Source organism: Chionomys nivalis, chromosome 21 (assembly GCF_950005125.1).
Source record: "Chionomys nivalis chromosome 21, mChiNiv1.1, whole genome shotgun sequence".
NCBI lineage: Eukaryota > Metazoa > Chordata > Mammalia > Rodentia > Cricetidae > Chionomys > Chionomys nivalis.
Genome location: NC_080106.1, coordinates 22,852,415 through 22,873,278, shown reverse-complemented (window position 1 = coordinate 22,873,278; position 20,864 = coordinate 22,852,415). Strand labels below are relative to the sequence as shown.

Sequence of the window (20,864 nt, the reverse complement as noted above, 5' to 3'; positions counted from 1 at the left end):
GTGCCTGATGTGGGTGTTGGGAACCAAACCCACGTCCTCTGCAAGGGCAGTAAACATCCTTACCTGCTGAGTTGTCTGTCTCTTCAGCTCTACAAAGGGACAAAAACTTTCTACTGGTCTTCCTCTCCTTGCTAAGTAAGCCAAACAGCACTTAACCTTATTCATTCTGCCTCAGGACAACAATGACATCAGCTAATATTTGGCGACTCTAACTCACTCAGCTGTCCCTCCATCTCAGGCTCGCATCTGTGATCAACCAAGTACAGATAGAAATGATTCTTTTTCATGGTCAGATATGGTGGTGCATGCCTACAATACCACACATGGGAGGCAGAGATAGGAGGATTGGTTGGGAGTTTAAAGTCACCCTGGGCTACGCATCAAGTTTGGAGACAACCTCAGCTATACAAAACCATCTTTCAAATGAAGCAAAAAGAGGGTCAGGAAAAGATTTTAAAAGATTTGTTTGGTTTTTGTTTTTCAAGACAGGGTTTCTTTGTAGCTTTGTAGCCTTCCTAAAATTTGCTCTGTAGACCAGGCTGGCTTCGAACTCACAGAGATCTCTCTACCACTTCTGCCCAGAAAGAGGCTATAATCTTTTGAGACAGGGATTCTCTGAGTAGCCCTGGCTCTCCTGGAACTAGCTCTGTAGATCAAACGGGCCTCAAACAGAACTCTGCCTGCTTTTGCCTTCCAAGAGCTGAGATTAAAGACGTGTACCACCTAGCTTTTTAATGTTTTTTTTTTAAGGTCTATAGAACTGAGGAGATAGCTCAGTTGGCAGAATACTTGTCTACATCACAAAATGAGCCTGTAATGTTATCATATGGGAGATGAAAGGTTAGAAGTCATCTTCTGCTATACAGTGAGCTCGAGGCTATCATGGGCTAAAAAAGAGAAAAGCAAAAGGAAGAAACCCATATCAAACATGTTAGTACACACTTGTAAACCCACATCTCAAGAGGCTGAGGCAGGAGGAAAATGAAGCCAGCCTGGGCTATTTTTAGCAAAATCCTGACCAAAAAAAAAAAAAAAAATACTATAGAAATTCTGTCTGTGCTGAACATATACAGATTTTCCTCCTCATTGTTATCGCTAAATAATAAGAGTATAACAGCTGTCACATGACTGATACATGACACATGATTGGGCATTATCTTATGTGGAGGTACACTAACCGGAGGGTGTTCCAGTTGTGTGTGGATATCTACATCCAGGTTTTGCTATTAACAAAGGAAGAGGGGGCTCCTTGTGAATATCAAGTGTGTACATAGTTCTTAGTGTTTTGTGTGTGTGAATTCACTCAGTCTACATAGATTAAATGACGCCTCTCTGATTACTGGGATTAGAGATTAGAGAGCAATTTGGACTAACAAGGCCAAGCAGGGCCGGTGTCTTCCTCCTTATCCTACACTACCAGATCCTTATAACCCAACAGCAACCCCCAAACCCAATAAGAAGGAATTCAGTCAGAAAGACTGTCCTCAACTGGAGACAATTTTTGTCACTCCCACCCTTACCCCATGAGTCACAAGCAGTTTCTGGGGGTAGTTTTGGCTGTGGTAACTGGAGCCAAGGAGGCCACTTAGCACCCCATAGGGTCTTCCCACAAAATTATCTTGCCCCACAAGATCCCAATACCAGGGTTAGAGGACCCAGGTCAACAGCAATCTGAAAAATATACACACATCCAAGAAATAGCCCAACATACATGGTGGTGGTGGCGGTGTTGGTGGTGCCTCACAGACTTCAATATCACTTTGGCAGTAAACTTCTTGTGAGTAGAATCCCAGGCATGGACAAGAAAACTGGTCTCCAGTTTATGAAGGTTTAGAGGTCGCTTGAGCGTGATGGCACCGTCGGGAGCCACTTTGAATTTGGAGTCCTCAGAAAAGTAGGCTGTCCTTGGCCGACCAGTGCACCCTTCAAATCTCACTGCAGGACAGAGATCACAGCAATTAGGATATTGGACAACTAGATCACAGATAAGGACACTCCTTCTTCATAAAGTGAACTTGACCCACCCACCAAATCATACAGAACATGCACCGGCTCAATAAACTATAAGCTGACGATGAACACCCATACCCAGGGGCCTCTTCATCATCATCATTAATATCTTCCTACATACAGGGCAACTGATCTCTGGAATCTGGTTTGAGTGTTTTTTCTCATCTAGTTAAGTCAGTGATAATAGTATCATTTTCAGAGTGAAAGCAAGAGAGGTGACTCAAAATGAAAACAGACCACAAGGCTAGACTGAACTTGCAGCTCAGCCTGATGACAGAGTTTAGACCCCTAGAACCCATGTAAAGAGCAGGACACAGCAGTCTGCACATGTAAGCCCAAGACTCCTATATCAAGATGGGAGAACACCCAAAAGCTCATGGGCCAGCTGGCCTCCAGCTCACAGCCAAGTCTGCAGAGACAAGAGACCCTGCCTCAAAACTTTCCCAGAAGATCCAAGGTCAGTTCTAACGCCATTACAGTGGCTCACAACTGCCAGTAACTCCAGTTCCAGGAACTCTGATGTCCTCTTAAGGTCTCTGTAGGCACTACACAAACACGTTACACTTGCATGCATATAAAACACACACACACAATAAAAATAAGTAAATCTTAAAAAGAAAACAGAAGCTGGGCAGTTGTGGCACATATCAGCAGATCTTTGTGGGTTCAAGGCCAGACTGGTCTACAGAGTGAGTTTCAGGACAGTTGGGGCTACACAGTGAAACCGTCTCTCAAAATAATAAAAACTAAACTTAAAAAAAAAAAAAAATCAACAGTGTGGTGCTTGTCTTCAATCCTAGCACTCAGAGGTGGAAGAGGAGCATCCGCTGTTTCAAGTCATTCTTGGCTAAACAGCAAATTTCAGACTGCCTCAAAAAAATCAAACAAGGGTCACCAAAATGGCTCAGCAGATACGGGTGCTTACAGCCAAACCTGACGACCTGAGATCAATAGCTAAACTCCCCCCACAGTGAAAAGAGCTAGTCACATGATAAGAGGACTGACTTCTGTGAGCTGTCCTCAGACCGCCAAAGGCATACCATGGGACATGCTCGTGTACACACAGAGAAAAGTAACCGAGGTTGAAAAAAAAAGGTTCACAATAAAACTCAGAAATTAGCTTACTTTCCACCTTTTCAAACAGTGTCCATCACTACTCAAAATGGAATTCCCATTTTGTCCAAGCACTCTCTTATGAAAATTCCTCTCCCTGTGTCTACTTGACACACCTCCACATTCTCCACTTTGGGCCTGGGGAAAGACACCTGCCTGCAGTGTTCATTTCTTCCACCAGGGGTCGCCTTGTAAACATGTCTGAAATCAAAAGCCCAGCACTTGCCAAAGAAAATAGACATGAATGCTTCCATCGTGAGAGGGCAGGTACCGGCACCACCATCAATCCCACTGGTAAAATATGCTTCTTTGGAATCAGATGGATCTAATGGATCAGTCAAATGGATCTTTGCAGAAGGATCTATATGAACTGCAGCTATTCTTTATTATGGGACGTATAAGCATGTATGGTGTGTGTGTGTGTGTGTGTGTGTGTGTGTGTGTGTGAGAGAGAGAGAGAGAGAGAGAGAGAGAGAGAGAGAGAGAGAGAGAGAGAGAGAGAGAGAGAGAGAGCAATCAACTACTTCGGCATAGTTCTTCAAATATTGTCCACCTTGTTCTGTAAGATAAGAATCTCTCATTGTCTGGAACTCAACAAGCCAGCCAGGCTGGCTGATCAGGACTCCATCGAGTGTTTCTATCTCCCCATACTGAGATTACAGGTCCCCCACCTCATCAGACTTTTTTTTTATGGGTGCAGCAAGCACTTTACTGACTGAACCATCTCCCTAGTAGTTCCCAGATACCATTTCTAAAGTCCAAATTAGGAACCTTCAAAGATGCTTTTAAAGAAACTCTCCCAACAACACAAATGGGTCGTCTTTGGGGGTTGTCACAGGCAGGGAATGGGGAACTGGCCTCATTCCTTTACACAGCCAGGACAAATCTAAGCAGTCAAAATCAGCAGAAGCATGACTGGACTTGCCGAGGGTGGTGGCTAAGAAGAGTGGAAATGGCTTTGTAAATAACTTGGTGCAAAGGCATCTAACCTGCTCAAGGCACTTCTTAATGGTGGCTCAGCCTCACTCCTGGAGAGGTGACAGCATGGCAGAGAGCCCCAACCTGAATTTCCAGGTTGCTGGTAAGGATCATTATCTTTCAGTAAAACCAGATGCTCTGGGCTGGGACATAATTACAGGAAAGCTGAAGGGACTCTCCAGCCCCAGGAAGGTTCTGCAAGTTGCCTTTCAGCCCAGCTCAGCCATGCAGAGATCTGAGAACACCGAGATCGGCACATGGAACTGGGTGTGTGTTCATTTCCATGAGAAGGTGTTGAATAAAGAAAGTCAGTGAGGGACTGAAGTCAACCTCACCCAGAACAACACTTTTCCTTTAGGGGCTGCTACCTGCTGCATGGTCCACCGGGGAACTGAGACCCCTGAGCACCTCTACACAAAGCCCGCCACAGCAGTCACCCCTGTCAGCTCATCAGTAGTCTCTAAATGGGGGTGCTCCATTGTTGGAGAGTCTGAGGCTACCCTGGTTTGCACATCAAGACCCTTAAAAACAACCCTTCCTACAATCTGAACTAATAGTTTCAGTTACCCTTTGTCAACTATTTTACCCACGGGCTGGAGAGATGGCTCAGTGGTTAAGAGCACTGGCTGCTCTTCCAGAGGTCCTGAGTTCAATTCCCAGCAACCACATAGTGGCTCCAAAAAATCTGTAATGAGATCTGGCGCCCTCCTCTGGCGTGTGGGTATACATGGAGGCAGAAAGTTGTATACATAATATATCTTTAAAAATAAATAAATAAACTATTTTACCCACATTTTAAGTATTTGTAGAATATTATTGTTCCAGGCTCCATTTTAAGCACTTTACAAATACTAAACACACAGACCCAGAACTGTTTGCAGCCTTTTTTAGGGGGGATGGAGAGGAAAGCCTGAAGGGAAGTGGGCCTGAGTGGTCCTGGTTGTTCTGAAGCTCACTCTGTAGACCAGGCTGGCCTCTGTCGAAGTCTCCTCCTCCCAAGTGTTGGGACTAAAGTATATGCCACCACTGACTGCCACATCTTTTTATCCATGGGGAAATTTAGGCAGATAGTAACTTATCAAGGCTTGGGGTTGGACCCAGGCAGTCTGAGATCTCTTGCTCCTGACTGTATTTCATGCCTCTATCTATAGCAGACCCCGTGTTTGACAAGGTCTTTCTAGATGTGTCTTACTTCTGCATTAATCTGCACCCATCTTCTAGCCCACTTGGAAGAAGCGGTGGTTAAAAGCAGAAAACCTGGAAGAGACAACTTAAGTGAAGACAAATAAAGCCCAAGCTGATGAAAGACTCTGGTGGCAGCGGGTGACCGAGTCTCAGCAACATTCTTTTCCTGTCATTGCCATCCTGCCAGGGTCGGTCTCCCTTGAAGGATCCCATTTCTTCTTCCACTGGGGTGGCTGTGACTGGAATGTGAGTGGGTAGAAACAAAACTCTTGCAGAAGCCTCCAAACACCGCAGAAAATGCTGAGGCCTGAGGACCAGGGAGTCACCAGTCACCAAAGGCAGCTGACCACGGTGGGGCACAAGGGACAGGTCTCCCCCCAGAGAAGTTCCACAGCTAATGCCAAGACCTTGGTGTTTAGTTTTACTTCAAAGTTACGAACGTATGATCAGAGAGGCTTCTGAGCTCCTGGGGGCCACACTGCCACTGTGTACCCCAAACTACAGCTGCATTTTCTAACTCAAACCCTGAAGGTGGAAGATGAGAAGTTTGCCTAGAGTAGACAGTCTCTCCTTCAGAAGCCACCGGCTGGAAAACATCTCCCCGGGTCCCTCGCTTTCTTAGATGGCATTGGGTAATGCTGGAACATCCTCCATTAATGGATGTCCACAAAATTAGAAAGCACTACATCCTTGTAAAACACTCAGCAGAAGATACCATCATAGCTTGAAAAGCAGGGCAAGGACGAGTTATCCTTCAGTCTGTCCACATCTGGGGCATATTGCAAAGGAGCCATGGACAAGAACTACAATTTGGTCACTCAGAGAGGTGAAGGGATGTGCCAAGCTACAATACATGTCTATGAACAGAGGCTGTGGTTTAGGACAGTAACTTCTCAGGCAGTCAGTCTACATCATGGGGACCATTTAGGACAGTTGGCTAGTTGAAACGAGATTTACGTGAGGTAGCTACAAGGACAAGAATAACAAAAGATCATCCCAGGGCTGGAGAGATGGCTCAGAGGTTAAGAGCACTGGTTCCTCTTCCAGAGGTCCTGAGTTCAATTCCCAGCAACCACATGGTGGCTCACAACCATCTGTACTGAGATCTGGCTCCCTCCTCTGGTGTGCGGGCATACATCAAGGCAGAATGTTGTATACATAATAAATAAATAAATCTTTAAAAAAAAAAGGGGGGGGGGATCTGATGCTAGACCAGACCCTCAAAAAAAAAAAAAAAGATCATCCCATACACACAGGTCTCAAAAACACAAGGGTACTTCGAAGGATATTCAGAGGGTCACACAAAGAAGGGAGACTCAAGACTCAAGAACCTTCCACAAAGCCGAGTGCACATGCACCTTTAATCCTAGCACCGGGAGGCAGAGGAAGGCAGGAGGATCAAGAGGCTGTACAGCAAATTGGAGCCCAGTTTGGGCTCCCAGTGAGACTGTCTCAAATACCAAGGAAGAAAGGGATAAATTTCTTTATCAGCACAGAAGAGAGCCCAGCAAAGCAAAGACTGAGGGGAATTTGCTCGTGCTCATTCCCCTCTCACTTCTGGGAGTAAACAGGATAAAGAGCAAGCCATCATCACCCAGACTGTCCCCAGATGTGTGAGGTCATTAATGCTGACTGTGGACACCTGCCCAGTTTCTACCTGAGCTAATGTGTTTCGAGTTCCACAGTAAATATCAGTGAGTGCCAATCACAATCATGCGGGTGAAGACCGCCATCGGTCTCACAAATGGGGCGTCTCGAGTCAGTCAGCAGCCAGGTTTATACTCTCATCTTGGTGAGGGGGCAGTTCCAAGGCCCACCCACTGCATGCCTAGCACAGCCAGGGTCCCTGATGCAGTACAGAAGAGCTAGCAGAGAACACAGAAGACGTGGCCATTGTACCAGAATTAAAGTAAGGATAGCCTGTGGGTCTACAGAGGTCTTGTGGCCAGCAGTGGCTCCTGTTCCTTCAGTTCAGAGCTAGGGCCTCCCCATCTCCCTTGCCCTTCATGTCAAAACCAAGGAAAAGAAAAGCCAGTTTGAAATCATTTACTCTTGGGCCTTTCTCTTGGACAATCCAGAAATGGCCAGAGTCTGCAGATAAAACCTTCTGAGGCTTGATCGTGGCATAGCCCTGCAGACCCAGCATTGGGTTCCAACGTCCCTAGAGATCTTGTATGGTGAGGACACTGGACCCAATTATTTTAAGAGAAGTGGAAAATGAGGTGCAAGAAGGTGAGGACTTTGTCCCTGTTCGTTCCCACCATGGTGGCCAGCCTACCTTAGTCACCAAGGCTGCTGCCAGGTGCCTTTCCATCATCAGCTACGCGACACAGGCACCCCTTAAAGTGTCCGTCACTCACAGTCCTCTCGCTTGCTTTTTGCCTCTCTTGCCTGGACTCGTCTGTCAGCCTCTCATGTCCCCACTGAGGTGGCCTTTCCTTCTTTCACTCTCCCCGTTCCCCAATAAGCCCCTTACACTAACTCTGTTGTGTGTGGCGTGTTCTCTTAGGGGTATACCTTGGTGGGGTCTGCCGCAGGTACCTACTTCACTGCATTTTGTGCTTTCAGACCCTACCATACAGGGAAACTTATTTGGTCACCTCAAAAACGAAAGGGGGGAGCAAAAATAGGGTGGAGAGATGGCTCAGTGGATAGCAGCACTCGTTGCTCTTCCAGAGGATGTGGTTCAAATCCCAGCACCCATGTCAGGCAGCTCACAATTGCCATTAACTCCAGCTTCAGGGGATCTAATGGTCTCTTTTGGCCTAGCTGACTTTAAAAGGGAGCGGGGGAATGGGGCTAAGGAGAAACCCTTTGGCTTCCACCATAGCAAGTCAGGACTATAGTGTCCTGGCTTTTAGCCACAGGCAGACACAGTACCTCACTACCTAACAGGGGTGTTAACTGGCACTGATACTGGCTGCCACCCCAGGGAGCATTCCTGTGGCAGCTCCAGGACCTACTGTTTATGGATTAGAAAGAGGAGGCTGCCCACTGTCCCTTTCTGTGGGATTTCCTGAGGCCAGGGAGGGACCTATTCTAAATTCCATAGCAGTGGAATCCCTCACCCTCTCAACCCCTGATGTCTCCCCACAAGACTAGGCAGCTCTGAGTAATGGTGCCCCAGTTCTCCTAGCCCTAGCCCTTATTACAGTCTTTCCTCAGGCTTAGTCCCACTTGGGAACCAAGGCATGCTGGCCAAAACACCTAAAATCTCTACCTGGGATCTAACGCAAAGGGTGCACACTCTCCTGGGAGCCTTGAAGAAAACTGACTGGGCCTGGGTCCTGATTCCAACTAACTTAATACAGACATCCAGAGATGGGAGAGTCCAGGAATGGACAGATCTTAGCTTTCCCCAAGCTCCTGTAGAATCCAAGGTGAGCAAAAAAGCTCTACAAAACTGTTTTGCATCAGGCATAATAAGCACTTTACAAACCACTGTGTGAAACATTACTCAGCAGCCTCAGAGATTTTAGTGTCTCTCCCAAGCACATGCAGCAACAAGTGGCAGTCATCAAACTGGCTGACGCAGCTGACCCAGAAACCCACCTTCTTAACTCCAGCCCAACCTTCTGGGGTTCGGGGGTTTCCTTCACTCCCCTGTCTCATCAAGAAAGTGAAAACACAGTGTCCATCACCCCATTTGTTGACCTGGACTGTCGGGTCCTCACACGACGGAAGAGACATACACACATCACCTCTTCAGACACGGTCAGGGTGTTTTCTGCCCCACATCAGGGCTTGGTTTGGTTTTTAATGTCAATAGCAGTGGCTTCTGTATGTATGGTGGTGGGTTAGATAACGACACGCTGCGTTATTTAACACGCCAAGGTGGAGATGAGCAGATGCTGGATATGGTGGCTGAATAAAATATGGTGTAGCCAGCGTGTTCCGCGATGAGAGGAAACGAAGCAGTAGAGCCTGCACTCGGTGAATGAGCACGACAAGAGACACCCTGCACCACTCCATCTGCTCTATGTGAACGCTCCCGATCAAAAAACCTGGACAGGACGTGGAGGTGGCGGTGGCAACAAGGGATGAATTTCTTTAATAATTATACATTTATTCATTTTGTTTTATGTGTGAATGTTTTAGCTACATATATGTCTGTACACCACGTGAAAGCTTAATGCCACCAGAGGTCACAGGATGACATCAGGTCCCCTGGAAGTGGAGTTAAGGGTTATGAACCACCAAGTCGGTGCTGGGAACCAAACCTGGGTCCTTGAAAGATCGGCAGGTGCTCTTAATCACTAAACCGTCTCTGCAACCTCCTTAGTAATGTTTATATTTATTTACTTGTGTGCATGTTCCATGCGTGGGGGTGTATACATGTCATGGCACATGTGTGGAGGTCAGAAGACAACTTGCAGGAGTCAGTTCTCTACTTCTACCATTTGAGTTTGAGATAGAAAACTCGATCAGGCTTTGAGGCAAGTGGGTGAAAACCCACCACAGAGTCCTGTCATTGGTCCAAGGTGAATAATCTTGGGGGTTTTACTAAAACTGTTTTATGTTGTCTATATAAAATTTTGTCTTCTTGAAGTTTGAGGGCAAATACAACTTCTACGCATGGTTTCTCTGTGTAGCCCTAGCTGTCCTGGAACTAGCTCTGGCTGGCTTCAAACTCAGAGATCTGCATGCTTCTGCCTCCCAAATGCTAGGATTAAAGGCCTGGGCAAACCCAACTTCTCTTTTAATCTAAATGTTTGTGTATGGCTGCACATTAAGTGTGTACACCACACGTAAGCCTCGCTGCCTCAGACACCAGAAGAAGATCCCCTGGAACTCAAGTATATAGATGGTTGCAAACATCTGTATGGATGCTAAGCACTGAACCCACATCCTCTGCAAGAACAAGTGCTTTTCTCTGTTGGGCCATTTCTCCAGTGCCCAACAGAAATGCTTCCAAGGTGTATGGGGGAACGACTGCAAATTCTCTGCACATACCAAAGACATTTGAAACACCATTTTCAGTGGGTGTGATGTTTGATAAGGGAATCTTTCTCTTCCCACTCTTCTTTTCCTACATTTTCAATTAAAAAAAATTAGGGACAGGAGAGATAGTTCCTCTGTTCTTACAAAGCACACACATATACACACATAAAATTTTTTAAGACTCTGAAATTTATATGATTAACCTATTGCTACCAGGATGGATAAATTATGCTATAGCTACCATGACTCCACAATAAAAAGGAATGTAGTGCAGCATCATGTCTAGAAACGTTTTCCTTTTGCAGTGCTAGAGGTAGAGTCCAGGGCGTTGAGCATACTAGGCCAGCACTCACTCTGCCCTTGGACCACATCCCCAGCTCTTCCAAAAGCATCTGTAAATCTTAACAACAGTATGTGTTAAACTACTTATCTCATTTTATGACTTAGAAAATTAAGAGGCAGCTGGGTGTGGTAGCATAGTCTTTAATCCCAGCACTCAGGAGGCAGAAGTATGTGGATCTCTTGAGTTTGAGGCCAGCATGGTCTATAGAGCGAGTTCCAGGACAGCTAAGGCTACAACATAGAAAAACTGTCTCAAAAAATAAAAAGAAAGTGAAAAAGAAAAAGCTATAAAAAGATAAAAAGCAGGCCCATGGAGACCTGGGACTGAGGTGAGGTGGGTATCTGACTGTCAGTAGATCTAAGGGGGGCTGGATCAGGGGATGGGTGAACCACTTTATGAGTACACTTATAAAAATTAACGTGCATTTACACTGGGCAAATTGTAAGGTGTGTAAATTATAACTCAATGAACTTGAAGAAATATAGTTATTAGGGTTTCATTTAAGGAGTACCCCATGAGCCAAGGACTACACACCCAATAATAGCACAGCTATCAAAAAGTAAAGAATGAAGAGAGAAGCCACAAATATTCCTTAATTAACAGTAATTACGAGAGCAACTAGGAGCCAGATGTGGTGGCACATGCCTGTAATCCACAAACTTTGGAGGTGGAGGCAAGAAGATCAGGAGATCAAGATCATTGTCATCTATGTAGAAGTCAAAGTTAGTCTAGGATACATGAGATCCTGTCTCAATAAAACAGGCCAGAGAGATAGCTCGGCTAGCAAGAATGATTGCTGCCAAACTAAAGACCTGAGTTCAATCCCTGGGTCCCAAAAGCAGAAGGAGACCCAAATCCCCACGAGCTGTTTTATGACCTCCACATGACCATGGCATGTGTTTGCACATACTCACACAGGCAACACAGTAGCAACCATGATACATAGGTATTTAGTGAGCACCTCATGTTGGCTCCTATGCTGTTGGGGAGCCAGTTGGGTTTTCTGGGTTTTTTTGTAGTTGCTCTTTGTTTTTCAAGACAAGGTTTCTTTATGCAGTAGCTCTGGCTGTCCTGGACCTCACTATATAGACCAGGTTGACTTTGACTCTCAAGAGATTTGCTTGCCTCTACCTCCCAAAACTACGGTTAAAGGTGTGCATCGTTATGCCCAGTTAAGGTTAAGTTTTCTAATCAACTTTTTTCCTGGTGGCAGCTGAGAGTCACAGAGCCAGCCGACCATCAATCTAGGATCACTTTCCCAAGCACGAGAGAACACAGAAATGCCCAAAGCCATTTGGGCCATCGGTATGCAGAGCTGTCACAGAATTCAGAACTTTTGAGACAGCCTGTGTTGTACATGCTGGCCTTTAGCTTCTGAACTCGGGGGGTTCTCCTGCCTCAGACTCTGGGGTTGCTGAGATTCCAGGAAATCCAGAATATTTGGTTCATTCAATAACTCAAGAATGAGATCTAAAACCCTCTTCTGTAGAGAATGAACACGAGGCCAGGCCTCTCACCAAATGTGGGCTGTGCTGGAGAAGCACAGACCCTCTGCCTCTGACCTTTAAACAAAATTCCTCAACAAACCCAAAGAAAGGCTAGAAGTCCAAACTGCAGAGGGAGGCGTTTCCCAGTCTGCAGGTCACATGCATCAGCAAATGACTCCATGACAAGCGCCCACTTGTCCACCACAGCTTACAAGAGGCAGCTTTTTCTTTAATGGATGCTAGCATCATTTTTCATTATCCAGAACAAGCAAGCATTGATGGGAAAGGCAGCTGCTTCCACAGAGTGTTTGCTAACCTGCTCGGCCTGCCTGGAAAGGTGATTGCTCAGGAGAGAAATCCCACAACAATGCCACATCCCTTAGAGAGGGACAGGGGAGTGTACCTCAGTTTGGGGTGCTCATTCTAAGAATACCAAGTCAGGGACAGGCAGTGGTGCAGTGGTGGCGCACGCCTTTAATCCCAGCACTCGGGTGACAGAGGCAGGCAGATCTTTGTGAGTTCGAGGCCAACCTGATCTACAAGAGCTAGTCCAGGACAGGCTCCAAAGCTACAGAGAAACCCTGTCTCGAAAAAACCAAAAAAGAATACCAAGTCAAAAACTATGAAACGAGGAAACCAAGAGTGACAGATATAACTCAGTGTTTGCTACCTTGCCAAAGGTTCAGTCTCAAACCTCAGCGCCACAAGGCGTGTGTGTGAGTGAGTGAGAGAGAGAGAGAGAGAGAGAGAGAGAGAGAGAGAGAGAGAGAGAACGAGCACAAACTAGTAGTGAGCATGGTGACTCCAGCACTTGGAAGGCTGAGGAAGGATTATGAAGTAGAGGCCAGAGTGGGTCTGAAACCAGCCAGGCTCCACAGTAAGGCTTTGACAACAACAGTTAACAGTGCTTAAAAAACCATGAAGGCCAGCCAGTAGGTCCAGGTGCAGGCTTCACAGTCACAGGTCACATACTCTAGATGCCACAGTATGAGTGCTGTGACACCTGCCATAGCCCAGTTCCTCTAACCTTTTACCTCCATGGCTGCAGCTCTTTCAAAAGACTCCATTATTCATTAACCCAGTGTGCTCCCAGTTCCACTGTGACCAAGAATTGGAAACTTGCACACATGCAAATTCTCATGCAAGGTTCCTCACTAAGGTATTGTTTGCGACGCACAAGCATGGGCACCAACCCAAGTATCCATCAGGGCAGAATTAGCTAAATAAATGATGTTATTTTCTTGGGGCAAAATGCTATGTAGCTATAAAACAAACAAAGCTGCTTATACCTGGTTGTTGAATGATCAATACATTGTGCTAGGGCTGGGCACAGTGGCTCAGACCTGCAATGCAGCAGTAAGAAAGCTGAGGCTGTTAAGAGGATTGTTAAGAGCCTCAGGTCAATGTGAAATATACAGTGAACTCCAGGGTAGCCTGAGCTAATAGAATGAGACCTTATCTCAATCAACAGCAAAATAACGGATATTTTTGCAAATGCTCAGGACTTGGGGCAAGTCACAGGCCACTTAGGATGTCCCACATGCCAATCCCCTGAGGATCGAGACCTTCCCGAGAATTCACACATCACAGGACCCAGGAGCCCTTGTGTGGGATGGCACTAGTGGTGAGGTGGGTGGAGGGTGACCCACACAGTGAAAGAGGAAAGGCACCGCAGGCAGTTGGCAGTTGTCTGCAGAGATGCATGACAAAAGCCAAGTCTAGTAACTAGATCCTCCCCGAGAAGGTTGTTCAGGTCCCCTGCATCTTCCTAGGTAAGCGGTCTCATATGCAATGCGCAGAGGCTGCACTGAACTGTCACAGATGTGTGCACAAAGGCCTGGGGTGCTGCAGCAAGTGCATATAAGCATGTGTGGAGTTTTGGGGGTGTGTTTTGAGACAAGGTTTCTCTGTAGTTGCCTGCTGAGTGCTAAGATTTCAGGTGTGCACCACACCACTGCCTGGCCCATATGGGACACCCCCTTTTTTTGAGACAGGAATTTCACTATGTAGTCAGGTTAGCCTTGAACTCTCGATATTTCTGCCTCCTGCCTTTGTCTCCCAAGTTCTAGGATTATAAAATTGCACTGCCACAGCTGGCTCAGTATAATGCATGGAGGCCATTCTGGCTGATTTTACATCCTTCCTTCCTACAAAGCATATTTATAAGACTTCATTCCACAAGACACTTGAACAAGGAAGTCACTGCAGGCCTGTTCTCAAGGGCAAAGGATGTAAACAGCACAGCAGCAGACTTGCGCTCCACAGAACAGGATGCAGGCAGCGAGGCTGTCTGTCCGTGGCGGTGAATGCCTTTACTATCAGGACTCAGGAGAAGTCTGGTCTACATAGTGAGTTCCAGGACAGCCAGAGCTACATAGAAAAGCTCAAAACAAAACAAAGAACAAGAGTGAGTGGTGGCACACAGGAGGCAGAAGCAGAAGAATCAATGTGAGCTCGAGACCAACCTGGTCTATAGAGCGAGTAACAGCACAGCCCAGGCTACACGGAGAAACCCCATCTTGAAAAACAAAACAAAAACAAACAAAAAAGCTGGAGTGTAACTCAACAAAGCACTTCCCTGGCATGAAGGAGGTCCAGGGTTCACGCTCCATCACTGCAAAAGGACCTTTTCTGTATTGATCTGTTTGGGGTGAGGGGATGGCCTCACTGGGTAAGAGTACTCACTCTGCAAGCCAAACGGCCTGGGCTTGAATGCCTGTGACCCAGTATTAGAGTGGACAGAGACTGGCCGATCTACAGCTCACTGACCACCAAGACAGCCTCCCCAACACTTTACACTTAGGAAACTCTAATAAGGTTAAGAAGGAATATAAAGACACCTGATACCCTGCGGCTGGCCTCCATGTGTGCAAGCACAGGCACATGCGTCCACTCTCGTGTTCATGTATCATACACTGTGCGCACACACAATTTAAATAAGTAAATAGATTGTTTTCCTGCCTTTACATAACAATGGTTTTCATTGTCTTTATTGAGAGCTGAACTGAAAGAGGAACCTGTGTTTAGTTGACTGTAGCCAACAGCAACCAGTGTGGGTGACACAGCTCCCAAAACCCTGAATGTGGGCCTCAGATGCATTACTGAGTGAAGACACTCAGAGCATGGGAGCCTGTGGGTCTGCCTGATTCTTTGCGGTTTGATAAGAACATTCTCTGGGCTACAATCTAGCAACATAAATGATAGATGATGTTTTTCTCCTTCCAAGAGTCAGGCTTTAAGAGGGACTTTGACCCCTGGAGCTGATCCCAGGGCAAAGGGGTAAGGATAATAAGTGGCCCTCTGCAAAGGGAGGGACAGGAAGAGAGAAGAATCAGGAACACTAGGATTATGTGGCGGACTCCATGGAGAAAGGCCAGTTACAAAGGCACCGGAGGGTAAGGTAAAGACCAGCAGAGACAGGTTAACAGAGACAGCAAGAAACAGAATGGCCTTTCCGGCGGTGACGACCTCCCTACGAGAACATGCCTCTCGCAAAGGATCTCCTTCATCCCTCTCCAGAGGAGGAAAAGAGGAAACACAAGAAAAAGCGCCTGGTGCAGAGCCCCAATTCCTACTTTATGGATGTGAAGTGCCCAGGATGCTATAAAATCACCACGGTCTTTAGCCATGCACAGACGGTAGTCCTGTGTGTCGGCTGCTCCACTGTCCTCTGTCAGCCTACAGGCAGGAAAGCAAGACTGACAGAAGGATGCTCCTTCAGGAGGAAGCAGCACTGAAAAGCACCAGATTCGAGATGAGTGGGAACCATCCCAATAAACACATTTTGGATATATATAAAAAAAAAAAAGAAAAAAAAAAGAAACAGAATGATTCCCATGATGAAAGCCAACCTCTGTTTGGACCAGCCCCCTCCTGGAGGCCCCTTTCTCTGTTAGCACAGGTGGCTCCAGTAGGTGCCACCACTCCCTGGCACTGCTAGGCACTAAACACAGAATCTGGATAAATCTGGACTTTGGCCTAAACTGTGCCTCTAACTTGCTGTGGAACTATCAGGAAAATTCAGTCATCCTCTTCCTAAAATCAAATGTTTGGATATAGTAGCCCATGCATTGGGGAGGCTATGGCAAGAGAATCCATTCCAGTTTGAGGCCAACAACCTGGGCTACAAAAATAGACATAATGGCCATGATGTCTGTAACCCTACTCAAGAGGATTGCCACAAGCTTGAAGCAGCCTAGACTATATGCTGAATTCCAGGACACAGAGTAAGACTGTGTCAAACTAACAAAAAAAGGCTCTTCATCTTACGGACTCCATAGGAACAACTGAAGCGAGATCCTATGAAGTGAGCCACTAAGTATTGCTATTACATTGCAGTGGCCCAATTTGCAGAGCTAGAATCTTCTGCAGCTGCCCCAAAGGCCACTCCACGGGGCTGGGGGGCGGGGGGGAGGCGCGGGTGGCACCCAGAAGGCTGAACTTTTTGAGGAAGCTGGGATACCAGCAGGGCTCCCTGGTCTCCCTACTCACCCTCAGCAGTGGTCATTCCTGCCTACAGGTGTGGCTGCCCCTGCCTGTGGGGGTGTCTACACAGATCTGTTCTTGGGAATCTGATCCTTCCCCAACCCTTCTCATCAAAGCTTTGGTACAACAGGGAACAGAGTCCGACCATGCCAGCCACTCCCTTCCCAGAATGCTTGTGGTCATAAAAGGAAGTGTCCTGGGTAGCTTTTCTGCTTTCCTGACCCCTCCCTAAAGCCTCAAGAGTGAGCTAAACCAGGGTTTCTGTGGGTGGGGGATGGGCATCGGAAGGTCTGAGCTCCTGAATGTAAGTACAAGAATGCCCGTTGGAGGCTCCGAAGCCTTGAACTGCTGAGTCTCCAGAGGGTCTCAGACTCTCAGAAGGGATCTCTTCTTTGGAAATAGCCATAAGGGATTAAAATGGATATTTTAGGGCTTGGAGAGATAGCTCAGAGATCACTCAGTCTGTACTGCTCTTCCAGAGGGCCAGAGTGGGGTTCTTAGCACCCATGGTAGGTGGTTCACAATCAGCCATAATGACAACTCCAGGGGAACTAATACAGCCCCAGCCTTTGTGAGCACTGCACATGCATACACAGGTGCACAGATACACAAAATGGGGTGTTGTGGTGTTGAAGAAAGGGGTGGGGTGAGAGAAAATGCCGGAGACCCCACTGTAGCATCAATGATTGGCTATTTCCAGTACCTTCACCCTTTAACCCAACTCCTCAAAGCACCTGCAGGTACCAGCATTGCTTTGAATTCTGGATGGGGACGGTTTGTCCTGAGGCAAACCACTAGAGCAGCCCAAGCCTCTCCCTCCCTCAGGGCAGGGAGAAGACAAAAGTCCTGAAGGGGCAGGTGGTACTGTCACAAGGCCCATTTAGAAGGAGCCTTTGGGGACTTGGACAATACAGGAACTGGTGGTTCTGAGACTAAGTTGGCTCCACACCTTGGCATTGTTGGCTCTGGCAAAACTTGAAAAGGCCATCTGGATATTCCCAAAGACCTTCGTTTGCTTAAGTAAAGCAAAAGCCTTTGGTGTATATAATTCCCAGAGAAAGCCCTAGCTTCTAACAAGATACACAGATTGGATGGGTAGGGATCTGGCCACAGGAAAAAGTCTCCAATCAATGCCACAAAAGCTGCGCATTAACCCTGGATGCCGGTCCAGTGCTCTCCGTTGGTGCCAGCTTTAAATACCTTCATTCTTAATGGACCTCTTTTGCTGCCTGGGCACTTCAGGCCAATCAGTCTCAAGCCTTCTCTCTTAAACACCCTCTCAAGCCGTCATCATAGGCTCAACCGGAAAGCCGCTGGCCTAAGCCTGCCTTCTGATTACACAACATGTCCATTTTTTCCACAGGCTGGTAGCCGAGGCTTCTCAGAATCCTTCTTCTTCTTTGGAAGGCTGCTAGCCTCCTTACAGAAGGCAGGGTCAGCAACAATGACTGCATGAGGTCATTTACTGAAAGCTAGGACAGGTTGAGCTGGTGGCTCACATCTGTAATTCCAACTTTGGGTAACCTGCTAAAAGTTTGCCATCTCTCTTCTCTGGACTATATCGCGAGAACAAAACTAAACCTAGTCTGGGCTACACAGTGAGAACCTATCCCAAGGGGCAAAAAGGAAACAAAAATGAGGGCTGGCAAGATGGCTCAGCAAGTAAGAGATGCCAAGTCACGTGACGGCAGGAGAAGACTCCCGTTTTCTGACACAATGTGGTCTATGTACACACAGACACAATAAGCAAATAAAATATAATGAAAACAATGCAGAAGAAAATTGGTAACATTTAAAAGTTCATAGTATTTGTCTTTTAAAAAAGCGAAACTATTACTATAACACAAAATCCTTAACTTAAAGTATGTTTCAATGGTTTGACCATATTCCCCAGGTTGTCAATCATCAGTTACTACTTCCCGACACCCTGGCCACTCCACTTAGGCAGCTCTATGCCCAGCAGTCTCCTCCCACTCCCTGCAGCCATGCATCCACTGCCTACCCTGGGCATTTCATGCACATATGATACCTGACTTACATGTCTTCATTCTTAATATGGTTCAAAATCAAGTACTACATGTTTGATGGGAAGCATACAGTAAGATTTGGATGTGGGTTGCAGGCCCCTCAGCAGTGTGCTGTGTTGCTAAACCATGTCAGGCTACATGTTAGCTAACTGAACCATGTCAGGCTCCATGTTAGCTAACTGAACCATGTCAGACTACATGTTAACTAACTAAACCATGTCAGCTAACATGTTAGCTAACTGAACCATGTCAGACTACATGTTAACTAACTAAACCATGTCAGCTAACATGTTAGCTAACTGAACCATGTCAGGCTCCATGTTAGCTAACTGAACCATGTCAGGTTACGTGTGCTAACTGAACTTCCATCTCACCAGCCCATCACACACTGTCAAGAAGACCATGATATGAAGAGTCAGGTGCTCCCTTTTTGTTTGTTTTCCTTTTGTTCTTCCCCAGATAGGGTCTCACTTTATGTATAGATAGCCTTGGCTAGCTTTCAACTGCCTATGTGGCCCAGGTTGGTCTTAAACTCAATCCTCCTGCCTCAGCTTCCTAAGATGTTAGAATTACAGACATGCATATAGTTCCATGTCTAATAATGCAAATAGCTATTTTAGGGAGTGGAGTGTGTGTGTTCTGTGTGTGCAGATTATTTGTTTGGGAAGAAGTAGATACTGAGTACCTCCTCTGCCACTCTCTTATCTTTTGAGATGGTGTCTTGTGTATCCCAGGGTGGCTATACAACCAGAGGGATCACAGGCATGTGCCACTGATGTGGGAGTGATTTCTTTCTAATCTGTTGCTTTCATTGGTTAATTAATAAAGAAACTGCCTAGGGCCCATTTGATAGGCCAACCCTTAGGTGGGCGGAGTAAACAGAGCAGAATGCTGGGAGAAAGAAGCCGAGTCAGTCAGTCGCCATGATTCTCCCATCCGACACAGAGGCAGGTTAAGATCTTTCCTGGTAAGCCAGCTCGTGGTGCTACACAGAATATTGGAAATGGGTTAGATCAATATGTAAGAGCTAGCCAATAAGAGGTTAAAACTAATGGGCCAAGCAGTGTTTAAAAGAATACAGTTTCCGTGTAATTATTTCGGGAAAAGCCATGCGGGCGGCCAGATGCCGGGGATGCAGCCCCGCTGCTCCTACTACAACATGCCACCGTGTCCAGTTTGCTCAGTGCTGGGGACCAAATCTATGACTTCTTGCATGGCAGACAATCACTCTGCCAATGGAGCTACACTCCAGCGTCTGTCTTGTTTTTTATTGTTGTCTTTTAGATGGAGACTTTCTGTGTAGCCTTGAATAGACTGTAACTCAAGGTTTCAACCGTCCTCTTGCCTTTGCTTCCTGAGTACTAGGATTACAAACCTAGATGCTAACAATCCCAACGCACACAAAGCCAAGGCAGGAGAACTGCCAGGAGTTTGAAGCCAGCCTAGTCTATGTAGTTGAGTTCCAGGCCTGCCGGAGAAACAGCTTTTTCTACTAAATCCCCCACTTTGAGGAAAAGTCTGGAGAGCACAGGTGGCAGAGGAGAAACATGTAAATCTGGACTTAACACGTCTTGACCCTCTACGTCCAGCATGTCTAACCCCAACATCTACCTCAAAACCTTTTGTTCCTTCTCAAAGCATATGCAGGCCGGGCGGTGGTGGCGCATGCCTTTAATTCCAGCACTCGGGAGGCAGAGGCAGGCGGATCTCTGGGAGTTCGAGGCCAGCCTGGTCTACAAGAGCTAGTTCTGGGACAGGCACCAAAGCTACAGAGAAACCCTGTCTCGAAAAAACTAAAAAAGTCAAACCATATGCAGGCACCACCAGAAACTTCAGATCCAAAAGTGCCACCTTGGCTTTATTACAGGGAAGGGACATAGAATGTCTTTTTAAATTACAAACCTGAGCTCTGTCTGTGGCTCTCGTGTGCATGGCTATAGCTTATATGAAATCCATGTGCTTAAAATTACAACAGCAGAATCTTGACTTCTGTAAATCCAATAAGATGCTTCCAAGTTCATCCCCCAAGTGGAAGAACAAAGAGGGGGGCGGGCCAATCAAAGGTGAGGCACTCCTCCTCTTTATACTCTTGACCGCGCAGAATGGAAGGTCATATCTGAAATGCCTTGCATTTAAGATCCTACACTAAATAAAACATTCTTGGGATAAGAGAGGCGTTTGAATAAGGACTAGGCATTAGATGTTGCCTGTGAGAACAGCGTACGGTTCAGAAGGGGCATCCTGTCTCTTGGAAATGAAACTCAAGTAGCTATACAGTTTGTTTTCCTAAATAAA

General features: G+C 46.5%; 2 protein-coding genes across 2 annotated transcripts in view; one reads left to right on the top strand and one right to left on the bottom strand.

Moving 5' to 3' along the window:
- The window catches only part of Cdh1 (cadherin 1), a 71,293-nt gene that overhangs the window by 18,663 nt on the left and 31,766 nt on the right, over positions 1-20,864 (bottom strand). The window contains exon 3 of the mRNA XM_057754017.1: positions 1,712-1,935. Coding sequence (XP_057610000.1) covers positions 1,712-1,935 — 224 coding nt within the window. The remainder of the gene's footprint in view (positions 1-1,711; positions 1,936-20,864) is intronic.
- Positions 15,519-15,842, top strand: LOC130863757 (40S ribosomal protein S27-like). Its single transcript, XM_057754018.1, has one exon. The coding sequence runs from the start codon at positions 15,540-15,542 to the stop codon at positions 15,792-15,794; it is 255 nt and encodes an 84-aa protein (XP_057610001.1). The 5' UTR covers positions 15,519-15,539; the 3' UTR covers positions 15,795-15,842.